The sequence below is a fragment of the Bos mutus genome, chromosome 4, assembly GCF_027580195.1.
Source record: "Bos mutus isolate GX-2022 chromosome 4, NWIPB_WYAK_1.1, whole genome shotgun sequence".
Classification (NCBI taxonomy): domain Eukaryota; kingdom Metazoa; phylum Chordata; class Mammalia; order Artiodactyla; family Bovidae; genus Bos; species Bos mutus.
This window is the reverse complement of record NC_091620.1, coordinates 111,043,384-111,059,523: the sequence shown is the minus strand read 5'-3', so window position 1 is coordinate 111,059,523 and position 16,140 is coordinate 111,043,384. Positions and strand designations below refer to the sequence as shown.

At 50.8% G+C, this 16,140-nt stretch overlaps 1 protein-coding gene across 1 annotated transcript in view; it reads right to left on the bottom strand.

Moving 5' to 3' along the window:
* The window catches only part of ABCA13 (ATP binding cassette subfamily A member 13), a 351,879-nt gene that overhangs the window by 260,956 nt on the left and 74,783 nt on the right, over positions 1-16,140 (bottom strand). The window contains exons 24-25 of the mRNA XM_070368866.1: positions 7,351-7,464; positions 726-816 (exon numbers count right to left, since the gene is read on the bottom strand). Of these exons, the coding sequence (XP_070224967.1) occupies positions 726-816; positions 7,351-7,464 (205 nt within the window). The remainder of the gene's footprint in view (positions 1-725; positions 817-7,350; positions 7,465-16,140) is intronic.

Here is a 16,140-nt window from a genome sequence, read left to right as displayed (position 1 = left end):
GCTTTTAACTATATGAAAACATGATTCAAGGCAGTAATATCTATTTAAAAATACTGTTAAACTTTCTAAGGCCATAAATCACTAATGCCTTGCCCCCCACTAACCCTCATGCTCCAGGCAGACGCAGCCCCTGTCCTGGGCATAAGCACAATGCCGGGGGCCTCGGATGGCCTGACACCCTTCCTCCCCTCCTGGAAGTACTTCCATTCCATCTACTGGTCCATGCTCCTGGGAGCATCCTTGGGACGCACCTGGAAAATCAGATTCTCGCTCAGAGCCTGACTCTCCTGCATGTTCACAAAACGGTTGTTGAGTATCTAAATGAAGTCACGGATTGATAAACTGTAGGCATGCAATAAACATTTGCTGATTGATGAATTTTTTATCTAAGCTTCAGAGCTTCAAATCCTCAAATCAATATAAATGCTTTCAACTGACTTAGTAACTCAGTGATAGCCATTTCTTTTATAAACTTGTGTTATACCTCACAATTCATATATTTAAATCAGAACCCTTCCTTTTGAACTAAGTCCCTTACTATTCAAGCCCTGAATCAGCAAGTAAGAAAACTTCAGTTATAAGCAAACTATGGAGTATATTTAATTCAAGCTCTTCATCTAACAGATGAGAAACCAGAAACTGGGGGAGGAAGCAGTGGCTTATCTGTGTCACCCAGAAATTTCCTGGCCGGAGGGTGGACCCACCACACCATCCACCACACTTACCGAAGATCTGAAGCTTTTCAGTCAGTTTGCCTACATCAATGTGCAGCTGGCTTTTTATAAAGCTTCTTATAAATTTGTTTTTCAGGGCTTCCTAGAGGAAAACAATATAGTTTAACAAAAATAATCCCACCATTCCTCTCGTCAAATAATATTTGCTAGGTTTATCTCAAGTTTCATGATACGGGAAAATGGCTCAAAAAGTGAGTCCTCTGTAAAGGGTTTTAAAACACCCCAGTGAATAACAGGACAACATTTGCTCAGGAATTTACTTGAAAAACAAAAGTAAACCACTTAGGTTATAATTGTAAATATGCATTAAGACTGAAAACAATTTGAGTGATAGTGGTAATTATGCACTAATATTGAAAATAAGGGGCTTCCTGGATGGTGCTAGTAGTAAAGAACCCTCCCGCCAATGAGATGTAAGAGATGCAGGTTTGATCCCTGGGTCAGGAAGATCCCCTGGAGTAGAGCATAGCAACCCACTCCAGTATTCCTGCCTGGAGAATCCCATGAACAGAGGAGACTGGCAGGCTACAGTCCATGGGATCACAGAGTTGAACACTCCTGAATCACTTAGGACACACTCATTAAAAACAAAGAATGAATTCAGTGTTGATTTTTCTTTCAAATCTTTCTAACAAAACTATTTGGTGGTCCTTTATATAAATCCTTTGTGTTGCCTTTTCCACAGGTCAGTTATAAAGAGGGGGTCATTGTTACAAAAACACTGACGAAAGGTTTCAGCCTTTTCCCAAACCCTGTCTTGAATCTGCAATATTCAAAGCCTTCTCTTTGGAAGCACATTTCATATCATCATGCACATCTTCTTTCACTATGGACAGTTCCAGCTCCACCTCATTGGTCAAAGGTTTCCCTGTGGAAGGTTCTCCAAGATTACTTTCATCAGCTTGATGGCCTCTTGCCTGCTTACCCTGCAGCGGGCACATGCACACGCCCACTGGGGTACCACCCACTTACTATACTCGACAGGCCACTGAGAGTGAAAATGTAGGTGCAGGGCGCCAACGCAGGATCAGCTGAAGGGAGGGGGAGCTCTGAGTGGGGATTAATTTGGGGATTTGTTAGCTCCCTGGAGAACACTGATGTTATCCTGACTTACCTTTACCAAACAACTTTATAACTTGAGGACTTCTGACAATTTTCAAATAAGAACCACCTTCTGCATTTAGCTCTTTAATTTCACAGTCACCTCTTGTCTACAGATGACAGGACTGCGTGATGAAACCTCAGTGTCTGCTTTTTAAAAATCTTGTTTATATTCTTACACTGCCGCTACTGCTGTTCAGTCACTAAGTCGTGTCTGACTCCTGTGACCCCATGGGCTGTAGCCCACCGGGCTCCTCTGTCCATAGATTTCTCCAGGCAAGAACACTGGAGTGGGCTGCCATTTACATCTCCAGGGATCTTCTTTGAGCACTAGCTACTCACCCACCATTGTGGAAGGCACTTTATATGTATTAGTCGTTTAATCTCAGCAACATCTCCACAAAAAGATGCTTTTAATTGAAGGAAAAAGTCAGTCAGGGTTGCCGGCATCAGCAGAATACTAACCTGGCCCTCTGGGGGCAGAGCCAGACCAGCGAAGGGCCCTGACATCACTTATTGAAAGTCCAAGGATATTACGGATGCTCCTTGAATGCGATCCTGATGCTAAGAAATAGAGCCACTCACCACACTTCATTCTCTTAGCAAAAAGTTCTTCAAGTGACTGAATAACTGGCTTTAATTTCTAACTTGACTACTGTGTAAACAGCATTCAGCTAAACTGAAGATTTCGCCATGAAACGGCCTCCTTGTCTTTTCCTGAAGTATGTTTGATTTACAAAGTTGTATTAGTTTCAGTTGTACAGCATAGTGATTCAGTTATACGTATGTGTAGTCTTTTACTCTTTTTCATATTCTTTTCCATTTTAGGTTATTACAAGATATTGAATATGGTTCCCTGTGCTATACAGTAAGTTGTGGTTTATCTGTTTTATATACAGTAGTGACTGTCTGTTAACCCCAAGCTCCTAATTTTTCCCTACCCCTCCACAAACCACCTGATTCTTGAGACGGACTTGGGCACTGTCATGTGCTCTCCTGCTCACATGTCTCATGCTACTTTCTAGACACTCGATTTGCTGTTTATTATCCTGCATGTAGGGCTTCCTCAGTGGTTCAGTGGGAAAGAATCTGCCTGTAATGCAGGAGCCACAGGAGATATGGCTTTGATTTCTGGGTTGGTAAGATCCCCTGGAGGAGGGCATGGCAACCCACGCCTGTATTCTTGCCTGGAGAATCCCACGGACAGAGGAGCCTGGCGGGCTACAGTCCATGTGGTCACAAAGAGTCAGACACGACTGAAGGGACTAAGCACACCCACACATATTGCATGTAATCATCTGTAGTTATAGCAGAGCCCTTATCAAAGCCTGAAGTATTTACCCTATATGATTCATAACAGAAAATGTCTCCTGATCTTTATGTCAGCAGACAAACCCACGGGAAAACAAAGAAGAAAGCAGTAACAGCCATACCCACCACAAGAGCATCACAGACTTCCAACTCCAGGAACGGAACCGGCCAAGGCCCACTGCTATGCTTGGAAATCCTTGCCCAGAGGCCACACCTCCCCAGGCTGCTCTCAGCCGTGACCATCACCAAAGTCACGCCTAAGAGCCACGGCGCCCCGACACAGGAACCTGTCCCCTGGTAACTGACTTCAGCTCAACGGAGGCACTCACCAAACACAGGAACTGGCGGGGCCAATTCCACCCGGCCCCACAACCCACATCTTGCAGGGCCAGATCTGCTGACTGGGGACCCAGCACCCAAACTCCCCTGCCTCGCCAGCCTCCCCTGCCTCCCCCTGCCTCCTCTGCCTCTCCTGCCTCCCCAGCCTGCCCTGCCTCCCCTTCCTCCCCTGCCTCCCCAGCCTCCCAGCCCCTGCCTCCCCTGCCTCCCCCTGCCTCTCCTACCTCCCCAGCCTGCCCTGACTCCCCCTGCCCCCTTCCTCCCCAACCTCCCCTGCCTTCCCTGTGCCTTCTCTGCCTCTCCTGCCTCCCCAGCCCCTGCCTCCCTTCGTCCCCCCAGCCTCCTGAGCCTCTCAGCCTGCCCTACCTGCCTCTCCTGCCTCCCCAGCCTCCCCAGCCTCCCTGCCTCCCCTTCCTCCACAGCCTCCCCAGCCTCCCTTGCCTCCCCTGCCTCTCCAGCCTCGCCAGCCTCCCTTGCCTCCCCTGCCTCTCCAGCCTCCCCAGCCTCCCCTACCTCCTCAGCCTCCCAGCCTCCCAGCCTCCCCAGCCTCCCCTGCCTCCTCAGCCTCCCCAGCCTACCCCCTGCCTCCCCAGCCTCCCCTGCCTCCCCCAGCCTCCCAGCCTCCCAACATCCCCTACCTCCTCAGTCTCCCCAGCCTCCCTGCCTCCTGCCTCCCCAGCCCCCTGCCTCCTCAGCCTCCCCTGCCTCCCCAGCCTCCCCTACCTCCCCAGCCTCCCAACAGCCCCTACCTCCTCAGCCTCCCCAGCCTCCCCTGCCTCCCCTGCCTCCCAGCCTCTCCTGCCTCCCCTGCCTCCCAGCCTCCCCCCTACCTCCCCTGCCTCCCCAGCCTCACCTGCCTCTCCTGCCTCCCCTGCCTCCCCAGCCTCCCCTGCCTCCCATGCCTCCCCTGCCTCTCCTGCCTCCCCAGCCTCCCAGCCTCCCCCCTACCTCCCTCAGCCTCCCCAGCCTCCCCTGCCTCCCTGCCTCCCCAGCCTCCCCTGCCTCCCCTGCCTCCCATGCCTCCCCAGCCTCCCTGCCTCCCCTGCCTCCCCTGGCTCCCCTGCCTCCCCAGCTTCCCCAGCCTCCCTGCCTCCCCTGCCTCCCCAGCCTCCCCTGCCTCCCCAGCCTCCCTGCCTCCCCAGCCCCCTGCCTCCCCTGCCTCCCCTGCCTCCCCAGCCCCCCTGCCCCCTGCCTCCCCTGCCTCCCCTGCCTCCCCAGCCTCCCAGCCCCCTGCCTCCCCTGCCTCCCCAGCCTCCCCAGCCTCCCCTGCCTCCCCTGCCTCCCCCCAGCCCCCAGCCTCCCCTGCCTCCCCAGCCCCCCAGCCAGCCCCAGCCCCTGCCTCCCTCCTCCTGCCTCCCCAGCCTCCCCAGCCTCCCCAGCCTCCCCTGCCCTCCAGCCTCCCCCTACCTCCCCTACCTCCCAGCAGCCCCAGCCTCCCCTGCCTCCCCAGCCTCCTGCCTCCCCTGCCTCCCAGCCTCCCTGCATCCCCTACCTCCCCAGCCTCCCCAGCCTCCCTGCCTCCCAGCCTCACCCACCTCCCCAGCCTCCCCCAGCCTCCTCCTCAGCCTCCCAGCCTCCCCTGCCTCCCCTGCCTTCCCAGCCTCCCCTGCCTCCCCAGCCTCCCCAGCCTCCTGCCTCCCTGCCTCCCCAGCCTCACCCACCTCTCCTGCCTCCCCAGCCTGCCCTGCCTCCCCAGCCTCCCCTGCCTCTCCTGCCTCCCATGCCTCCCCTGCCTCCCCCCTGCCTCCCCAGCCTCCCCTGCCTCCCTGCCCCCCCAGTCTCCCTGCCTCCCCAGCCTCCCCAGCCTCCCCTGCCTCCCCTGCCCCCAGCCTCCCTTCCTCCCTGCCTCCCCCTTCCCCAGCCTCCCTGCCCCCCCCTGCCTCCCCTGCCTCCCCAGCCTCCCCTGCCTCCCCTGCCTCCCCAGCCTCCCCTGCCTCCCCTGCCTCCCCTTCTCCCCAGCCTCCCCTGCCTCCCCTGCCTCCCCTGCCTCCCCAGTCTCCCCCTGCCTCCCCAGCCTCCCCTGCCTCCCCCTGCCTCCCCAGTCTCCCCTGCCTCCCCTGCCTCCCCAGCCTCCCAGCCTCCCCTGCCTCCCTTGCCTCCTCTGCCTCCCCTGCCTCATCAGACTCCCCTGCCTCCCCAGCCTCCCCTGCCTCCCCTGCCTCCCCCCCTTCCTCCCTGCCTCCCCTGCCTCCCCCAGCCTCCCCCCTGCCTCCCCTGCCTCCCCTGCCTCCCCAGCCTCCTTGCTTCATCAGCATCCCTTGCCTCATCAGCATCCCCTGCCTCCCAGCCTCCCTGCCTTCCCCTGCCTCCCTGCCTCCCCTCCTCCCCTGCCTCTCCTGCCTCCATCAGCCTCCCCTGCCTCCCCTGCCTTCCTCTGCCTCCCCTGCCTCCCTTGCTTCATCAGCCTCCCTGCCCCCCTGCCTCCCCTGCCTCCCTTGCTTCATCAGCCTCCCCTGACTCCCTTGCTTCATCTGCCTCTCCTGCCTCACCAACCTCTCCTACTTTCCTGCCTCCCTGCCTCTGCCTCAACACCTCTTTCCTTGACAAAATCCTCACAGATGCAATCTCATCTCAGTATCTGCTTTGGGAAGGACCCAGATGCAGAGACATCTTCTCCTACGTACCAGTGCTTTGGTGGTGGTGCTGCTGCTGCTGCTGCTAAGTGGCTTCAGTCATGTCCGACTCTGTGTGACCCCATAGACGGCAGCCCCAGGCTCCACCATCCCTGGGATTCTCCAGGCAAGAACACTGGAGTGGGTTGCCATTTCTTTCTCCAATGCATGAAAGTGAAAAGTGGAAATGAAGCCACTCAGTCCTGTTCGATTTACATAATCTAAATCGCTTCACAGTTCAAAACTGTGGTTCTTTCCTCCCTTCACAGGTAAGAAGCCCAAGGCACAGAGAAGTTCAAGATCACACGGCAGTGGGGACAGGGCTGGGAATCCAAGACTCTCCAGCTCTGAGTCCCTGCTCGGGACCACCTAGAACTACACGTCTGGTGGATAAGAAACAAACCAAACAAGAACAAAACGTAGGTATATTTTCTCAAGCTCAAGTTAGAGTGACACAGATGCCCCAGAAAGTTATCATGTGACCTACCTTGATTAAAGTTTTGTAATTAGTGATTGTCCTTCTCTGAAGAGGTTGAGACATTTGAAGCTAAAGTCCATGATTTTTTGGAATACATTATGTTCTCAATACAGAATATTAGGGAATGAAGGGTTTAACAGGCCCACAGTTCAAAAGCATGCAAACCTTCCAAAAAGCTTTCAGTTGGCAGGGCCGATGAACTGGAATCGGGAGATTTAGATTGACATATATACACAATTGATAACTATGTATAAAATAGATAACTAACAGAACCTACTGTATAGCACAGGGAACTCTCACCAATACTCTGCGGGAACCTAAATGGGAAGAAAATCCAAAAGGGGGGATATACATATATGTATGCCTGATTCATTTTGCTGTACAGCAGAAACAGATGCAGCAGTGTAAAGCAAATATATTCCAATAAAAAACTGAGACCAAGGCACGAGCTACTTGTCTCCTTGCATGGCCCTGAAATAAACTGTTCTCTGCTCAAAAAAAAAAAAAAAAACCAGCTTTAAGTTAATATGGAATTTAAAGCACAAATAAATATTAATGAATTATTGATCATTCTCACAGCAGTAAGATCTTACATGGGCAAAACAATTGATCATTTACAAGAAGTTTTCTCACTTATCCAATTTTACATCAACATTACTAGTCACCCGGCAAAGCCAAGCCGCAGGTGACTCTCTAGCGCCCTCTGAGAGACCTCTGGTTTTGCAGACACACCTGGGGTCTCCCAGCCTTTGGTGGCAAAGGAGCCACCCCTCACCTGCAGCTGGTGGAGCATCTGGCCGTTTCCACTGCTCTGAAAAATGCTGGACGCACTCAGCAGTGTTTCTGACAAAGTCTTCAACTTGCCCACAAAATCAAAAGTATGATTTACCTGCAAAATAAAGCACATCAGGGTGTGTCTCTAGTTCAGCTGTGTTGCACTGGGCAGATCCTCCAGCCCTGTGGCTGCCACAACAAGGAGATACACATTGTGTGCAACTTGGCCATCAGAGCAAAGATCTTCCAAGGCCACACGTCACCGGATAAGGTGACCGTGCCAGTGCCCCTTCCTCCAGGCTCCTTCCACTGTATGTTGCCCATCTGTTCACCATGGAGTCTCCAGGGTACGGGTCACTCTAAGAATGAATGTTCCAGTATACACTGGCTAAATAAGACAACATCTGCCCACACGTCCTCCTCAACCATACATTCTCAACTAGCATCTATGATCTGGTTTATGATACCCAACTCTATTTAGGAGAAAGCAAAACTGTTTCTAATTAGAGGATAATTTTTTTTATTTAGAGGATAATTGCTTTTTTTGTGTTGGTTTCTGCCATACAGCAACCCAAATAAGTCATAACTATATATATCCCCTCTCTTCAAGCCTCGCTCCCCATTCCCATCCCATCCCACTTCTCTAGGTTTTCACAGAGCGCTGGTTTGAGCTCCCTGTGTCATACAACAAATTCCCACCAGCTGTCTATTTTACACATGGTGTGTAATGTTTTTACATTACAATGCTACTCTCTCAATCCATCCTACCTACTCCTTCCACCGCTGTGTCCACAAGTCTGTTCACTAAGCCTGTGTCTACGTTTCTTCCCTGCAAATAGGCTCGTCAGTACTATTTTTCTAGATCCCATATATCTGCATTAATTACAGTATTTGTTTTTCTCTTTCTGACTTACTTCACTCTGTATAATAGGATCTAGGTTCGTCCACTTCACTACAACTGATTCTCAACTCATTTCTTTTTATGGCTAAGTAGTAGTCAATTACATATATGTATCACAACTTTATCCATTCTCTGTCAACAGATATCTAGGTTGCTTCCATGTCCTGACTATTGTAAACAGTGCTGCAATGAAATCTGGGGTGCATATATCTTTTTGAATTGTGATTTTCTCAGGGTATATGCCCAGTAGTATGAAAGTGTTAGTCACTCAGTCACGTCCAACTCTTTGCAACCCTGTGGACTGTAGTTTGTCAGGCTGCTCTGTCCATGGAATTCTCCAGGCAAGAATGCTGGAGTGGGTAGCCACTCCAGGGAAATAGAAGGGGAAAAAGTATAAACAGTGACAGATGTTATCCTCTTGGGCTCCCAAATCACTGCAGACAGTGACTGCAGCCATGAAATTAAAAAACGCTTGCTCCTTGAAAAGAAACCTATGACAAATCTAGATGGCATTAAAAAGCAAAGACATCACTTTGCCAACAAAGGTCCATCCAGTCAAAGCTATGGTTTTTCCAGTAGTCATGTACGAATGTGAGAGTTGGACCTTAAAGAAGGCTGAGCACCAAAGAATTGATGCTTTTGAACTGTGGTGTTAGAGAAGACTCTTGAGAGTCCTTTGGACAGCAAAGAGATCAAATCAGTCAATCCTAAAGGAAATCAACTCTGAGTATTCACTGGAAGGACTCATGCTGAAACTGAAGCTCCGATACTTTGACCACCTGCTGCGAAGAGCCATATCAATGGAAAAGGCCCTGATGCTGGGAAACACTGAAGATAAAAGGAGAAGAGGATGTCAGAGGATGAGATGGTTAGACAGCATCCCTGACTCAGTGGACATGAGTTTGAGGAAACGCCAGGAGATGGTGAAGGACAGGGAAGCCTGGCACGATGCAGTCCATGGGGTCACAAAGAGTCAGACACGACTTACCAACTGAACAACAACAATGCCCAGTGGTGGGATTGCTGGGTCATATGGTAGTTTTATTCCTAGTTTGTTAAGGAATTCCCGTACTGTTCTCCATAGTGCCTGTATTAATTTACATTATCACCAGTAGTGCAAAACTCTATTTATTTATTTATTGCTGCTGGCAGAGCAAATGAGCATAAGGGTTTTGTAAAATAATTTGGTATCATAAAAAATATTCATAGTCACTGACCTACAAAAAACTTCCTTGCCTTTTTCTCTCAAAATAAAAGGATACTGTCCTAAGGAAATAATTGAAATGAAATACAAAGCTATACCCATGAAGATGCCTCTATGTGTGTGTGTGTGTGTGTGTGTGTGTGTGAGTGTGTGCACACTTAATCGTGTCCAGCTCTTTGCAACCCTGTGGACTGTAGCCTGCCAAGCTCCTCTGTCCATGGAATTCCCCAGGCAAGAATACTGGAGTGGGTTGCCATTTCCTTCCCCAGGAGATCTTCCTGACCCAGGGATCGAACCCTCATCCCTTGCGTCTCTTGCACTGGCAGGTGGATTCTTTGCCACTGAGCCACCTGGAAAGTCCCATGAAGATGCCTATGGCCACATTACTATATTTCTATATCAAAAACAGTCTAAATGCAAAGAGATAAGATTAAAGAGGGTTTGGGAGTCCAACCACACACCTCTGAGGTCACAAGGGCACAGGTCACGCCAGCTCAGGGGCTGGAAAGAAGCGAGGGGCTCCTGCTGCTAATTCCCACCAGGAGTCCAGGACAGGATGAAGCGCTCACCAGCACATGGCTGCCTCTGCTGCCTACTGCCCTCCCCGCCCTGCACGTGTGCCCACCCTCTGCTCGGCTGCTGGGGTCTGAGCCATAAAGGGAGGTGCAGCCTGTCCATACACCTCCCCTCTGCCTTCACATGACCCTGGGAGGTGTGGACCCACATGACGTCTGTGGGTAAGTGTGAGCCTCTGTTCCTAAGGATGAGCAAGCATGGGAAACACCAAGGGGCACATGAAGAGATCCTTCTATTCAAAAGACGAGGCCAGTGTATGCGTCAGAATAAAGGTCTTTATCTGGAACTGATTTAGGGTAAGACAGGAAAAAAATGTATGGAGCAACTACTGTGTATTTCAAGAAACATCCAGGAGCACAGAGGAGGTGGTGAGGAGGCCGTGATGACACGGGAACGACCCCACAGGAAGAGGTGCAACCCAGAGGCTGAGCACAGGCTCGGAGTCAAAGCAAAGGGGACAGCCTGGGGACTGGTCTGGAGCCATAACACAGACCCCACTCCAGCCCTCAGAGGAGGCTGGAGACAAAGAAGGAAAAGGACAAGTCAGAGACAATCAAGACAGATGCAAGAGATCTAAGCCAGGGAGGACTTGGAACTCAGAGCAGAGAAAGGGCTAGATAACAGGCCCAGTTATCACAGGAAGGGGAAAACCACTGCTGAGTCTGCACATCTGAAGACCATTTCTGGTTTTGTTTTTTTTTAATTAAAGTATGGTTGCTATACAATATATATAAGTTACAGGTATACAATATTGTGATTCACAATTTTTAAAGATTATACTCTATTTTAGTTATTATAAAGTACTGGCTATATTCCCTATGTGGTACAATATACCCGTGCAACTTATTTCATACATAAGAGTCCGTACCTCTTGCTCCCCAGCCCCTGTTCCACCCCCTCTCCCTAGTGACAACCACTAGTTTGCTCTCTATATCTGTGAGTCTGCTGCTTTTTTTAAGGGTTGTCTTTTTATTACTGTTATTTGCACTGGATCTTTGTTGCTGCACACCGGGCTGTCTCTAGATGCAGTGAGCAGGGGCTAATCGTCACTGCTGTTCGCAGACTTCTCATTGCGGTGGCTTCTCTTGTTGCAGAGAACAGGCTCTGGCACCCTGGCTTCAGTACTTTTGGCTCTCGGGCTCTAGAGCACAGGCTCAGCAGTTGAGGCACATGGGTTTAGTTGTGCCTTAGTCTCTCCACAGACAACAACTACGATTCCACAGGAAGCGGACTCTTCCCGGACCAGGGATCAAACCCATGTCTCCTACACCAGCAGGCAGATTCTTACCCACTGCAACACCAGGAAAGTCCTGCTTCTCTTTTGTTATATTCACTAGTTTCATTTTTTTTTTTTTTAGACTCCACATTTAAGTTCTTGTCTTTCTCTGATTTATTTCACTTAGCATAAAAAACTAAACAAATCAGCAAACAAAACAGAAACACACTCAGAGATTCAGAGAACAAACTGGTGGTCTCCAGTGAAATAGGCAAAGGCACAGACTTCCTGGAGAAGCCCTCCCCACTTCAGGCAGCAGGACTGGAAACTACTGGAAGCCTCATGGGCACCAGATGAACCGAGCAGATCAAAATAACAGCACAAAGCCTGTGATGATTAGACGTCCCTGGAGTCACAGCCTACAAACAAGGCTGAGACCTGTGTGTTAAACCTAAACAACAGACTGTCTGCAAAAATGAAAGGTATTTCTTACAGTCTCTGAACGCAACAGTCAAAATGCCCACAATACAACCGAACATCGCCTGCTGCACACAGAACCAGAGAACTCACAAGCCGTCAACTGACGCCAATATTGAGACAAAGCTGATGCTGGAACGATCTGGCAAGTATTTTAAAGCTGTCATCATAGAAATGCTTCAACAAGCAATTCAAAATTATCTTGAAGCAAATTAAATAGCAGAAAATCTCAACAAGAAAATACAAGTTATTAGAAAGACAGATAAGCACAGGGCAGTACAGAACTGGAAAACGCCGTAACAAAAAGTATTTTAAATTTGCCAGATGACCTCAAGTAGAAGAGTAGAAATGACAGAGGACAGGACCAGTGAACTTGAGGACAGGATATTACACATCAACCAATATGAGCAAGAGGAAAAAACAGACAAGGCGGCCAGAGCTTTGGGGACCTGTAAGACAATAACAAAAGGTTCCATGTTTGTATCTGAGTCCAAGAAAGATAGGAGTGGGGCTGAAAAGCTATCAGAAGAAATAATGGCTGAAAACTTCCCCAAACTGGTGAAATAGAAAACTTACAGAATCAAGAACTTGAACAAAACCTTCAGACGGTTGTAGGGAGACCGGGAGGCTCGGAGCTCAGAGCCCCACCTGGAAGTGGGCACAATTCTCAGAAATGCCACAGCCTCAAGTCTTATCTTCACTTCTACCTCCTTGGGAGAAACTGCTTGGGTTCTCTTTTCACCTATCAATCACCTAATAACTGCTGGTTTTAGAAAATAGCCTGTCTTACTTGCAGTTAATTCTGACTTTAAAAAAAGAAAGAAAGAAAGAGGTGACTGGATCTCAGCATGAGATCTTAGCTGTGGACTTATTTTTTCTGCTCATTATTTTCTTATTTACATCACCCTGCTCCCTCCTCAGCATTCAGAATATTTGCCTAATGCTTCTAAGGGGAATGAGGCCTGAGGGACCTGGAGGAGGAACAAGGTTTCTGAGTCAAAGGACATGAGCTGGAGGCCAGGTTGGCCAAGGACTGTGGAGAGACCCTGAGCAAACCATCTCAGCTCTGAAGCCGGGTTTACAAAGCAACCTGCTGAAGGTGATCATCTCTCATGGTGCTTGGATGTGGCTGGCTGGCTGTCTGTCCTGGCTCAGCCATCTCACAGCTGTCACCTTAATTAACCCGTGGCCTTGGACTTGAGGACAAAATGATGACAGCACACAGACATCCGAGGTCTCTGGGAGCAGCATGCATCTCGGGGGCTGGGGATTATCTGGTTTCACAGAACAGTGTATTCCCAGACCTACTGATGCTGCTTTCTCAAGGGACCGCCGCTTTACAAGGGATTACTTCAAACTAGTCTATTCGTAAACGTAATTACTTTTTCTCTGGGCAACTTTGCTGCATTTTGATAAAATGTTTCATGTTGAACACTTCCACCCACCCGAGAATCTCGTTCTGGGGTGAACGCTGAGGACCTACTTTCAGATGAGTGATCTGATGCCTGCAGTCAGACATCAAATGAGTGCGAGTTCTGTTCCCTCTGAGGGGCTCCCCGGGGACAGTCGCTGCCTCCTGGGGCCACAGTGCTCTGTGCACACACACAGTCCTGTGTGCAGGGCGCATGCGCCTCCAGCCTGTGCCTGGTTCACTTACAGACTCCAGTCCTGGGAGGCTCCCACCTCACGGACATCGTTCATCTTTGACAAGCAGCAGAAAGCAGAATTTTCATTTCTATTCAGTTACTTAATCATCAGGCTTTATGTCCATTTAATGGTTAAAACACCAGTAGCCTCTTTCCATCTGTAACCTGTGAGGCTGATTCTCATCCTCCCAAAGTTCCCCTGAAGGCAATTACGTGCTGAAGGTGCATAAACACCACGCACCAATACACACAGGCATAAAATCGTGCAGAGCATCTGATCAGGAATCTAGTGTCCCAGGCTGATAATAGTAAAGGGTGCTGCAGGGCACAAGCTCTTTCCCACATGACAACCTAACACTGTAAATACAGCTGGTGAAAAGCATTTAGCTATGGAGTCCACAATATGCTTCCATGTACCAGCTAATGAGGGCTTCCCTGATGGCTCAGCGAAAGAATTCAGTCGCAAGGCAGGAGACACAGGAGACATGGGTTTGATCCCTGTGTGAGGAAGATCCGCTGGAGAGGAAATGGCAACCTACTCCAGTATTCTTGCCTGGAAAGTCCCATGGACAGAGAAGTGTGGTAGGCTACAGTCCATGGGGTTGCAAAGAGTCAGACACAACTGAGTGACTGAGCATGCATGCACCAGCTAATCAGTATGGGAGAGTAAACCTCACCAGCCTTCACTATGTTCCATCTGTAAAATGGACCTAGTAGCACCTACCCGCAGGCTTCCCTGATGGCTCAGTGGCAAAGAATCCACCTGCCAATGCAGGAAATGTGGGTTCAGTCCCTGGGTCGGGAAGATCCCCTGAAGAAGGAAATGGCAACCCACTCCAGTACTCTTGCCTGGAGAATCCCATGGACAGAGGAGCCTGGTGGGCTACAGTCAGTGGGGTCACAAAAGAGTCAGACACAACTCAATGATTTCAAACAACAAGCACCTGCCCTACTGGGTTCTTCTGAGATGTGAACGAGAGAGGATCTGGGAAAGTGACTATGATGGTTCCTGGAACCTTGGAGAAGCACGTGGTTCAATCTGCATCTGAACGTGTTGAGTGCAGAAGCAGGAATGGGTGTCCACCCACACGGCCCCCACCCCCGCCCCTCACCCCATCAGAAGCCCTAAGGCCAGCAGTGACCAGCCTCCCCTACCATGACCTCCCATAACCACCCATCCTGTGGGAAGCAGTCTGCTCCCCACCCTGCTGCCCAGTGCTGTCGCTGGGGATCCGTGTCCCATTTGCCCACAACACACTCCTCTGAGGACAGAGCTGCTGTGCTAGCACTTGCATCCTAGGGTAGGGATACAGTGAGGTGTGACAGAAAAGAAAAACATGGGCCTTGGAGACACACAGACCTAGGTTCAGAAGTCACCACTGCCCCTGCTGAGAGATTCTGCCATGCTGACTAGCCCCTGAGACTCACCCGAGGAGTGAGTGAGGTCACTGCTAACACTCCTTGTGGGTGTGAGGGCTGGATGAGGTTCCAGCAGGGATTCCTCCCTAGTATCTCTCCCTCCACCTCCTCTCAATATATATTTGATAAACTGAGACTTAACATTTAAGAGCTGATGAGCTTTGTACTTTAATTCCATGTGCAACCATGCTCAGTCATGTCCTACTCTTTACGAACCCATGGACTGTAGCCCACCAGGCTCCTCTGTCCATGGGATTTCTCAGGCAAGAATACTGGAGTGAGTTGCCATTTCCTTCTCCAGGAGCTTTGTGGGAACTCCTTATCCCTCAGGAGCCCCAGGTCCCTAAGATGAAGAAGCCCACGCAGGACCCACTATGTGGGTATCTGGTCATCCCCCCGCTCCAAGTCCACACTCAGGCCCGGTCTGAAGGGCAGGGCTGGCCCATGCTGGCTGCTTCGATATGAGGCTCTGCCACAGAGATCTGGAGGGCTGCTGGGAAGGCTTCTTCCTCTTGATCTCACTGTGGAGTCTCCACCCGGCAGGTGGCTCCTTCCAGAAGCTCCCTCAGAGGCTTCTCCTCTTGATCTCACTGTGGAGTCTTCACCCGGCAGGTGGCTCCTTCCAGAAGCTCCCTCAGAGGCTTCTCCTCTTGATCTCACTGTGGAGTCCCCACCCGGCAGGCAGCTCCCCCCAGAGGCTCCCTAGAGGCTTCTCCTCTTGATCTCACTGTGGAGTCTTCACCCTGGCAGGCAGCTCCTTCCAGAGGCTCCCTCAGAGGCTTCTCCTCTTGATCTCACTGTGGAGTCTCCACCCAGCAGGCAGCTCCTTCCAGAAGCTCCCTCAGAGGCTTCTCCCTCTTGATCTCACTGTGGAGTCCCCGCCTGGCAGGTGGCTCCCCCCAGAGGCTCCTTCAGAGGCTTCTCCTCTTGATCTCACTGTGGAGTCTCCCCCAGCAGGTGGCTCCTTCCAGAAGCTCCCTCAAAGGCTTCTCCTCTTGACCTCACTGTGGAGTCCCCCCCTGGCAGGTGGCTCCTTCCAGAGGCTCCTTCAGAGGCTTCTCCTCTTGACCTCACTGTGAGTTCCCCCTGGCAGGTAGCACCTTCCAGAAGCTCCCTCAGAGGCTTCTCCTCTTGATCTCACTGTGGAGTCCCCCAACCTGACAGGCGGCTCCCCGCAGAGGCTCCCTCAGAGGCTTCTCCTCTTGACCTCACTGTGGAGTACCCCCCTGACAGGCGGCTCCCCTAGAGCCTCCCTCAGAGGCTTCTCCTCTTGATCTCACTGTGGAGTTCCCCCTGGCAGGCAGCACCTGCCAGAAGCTCCCTCAGAGGTTTCTCCTCTTGACCTCAGTGTG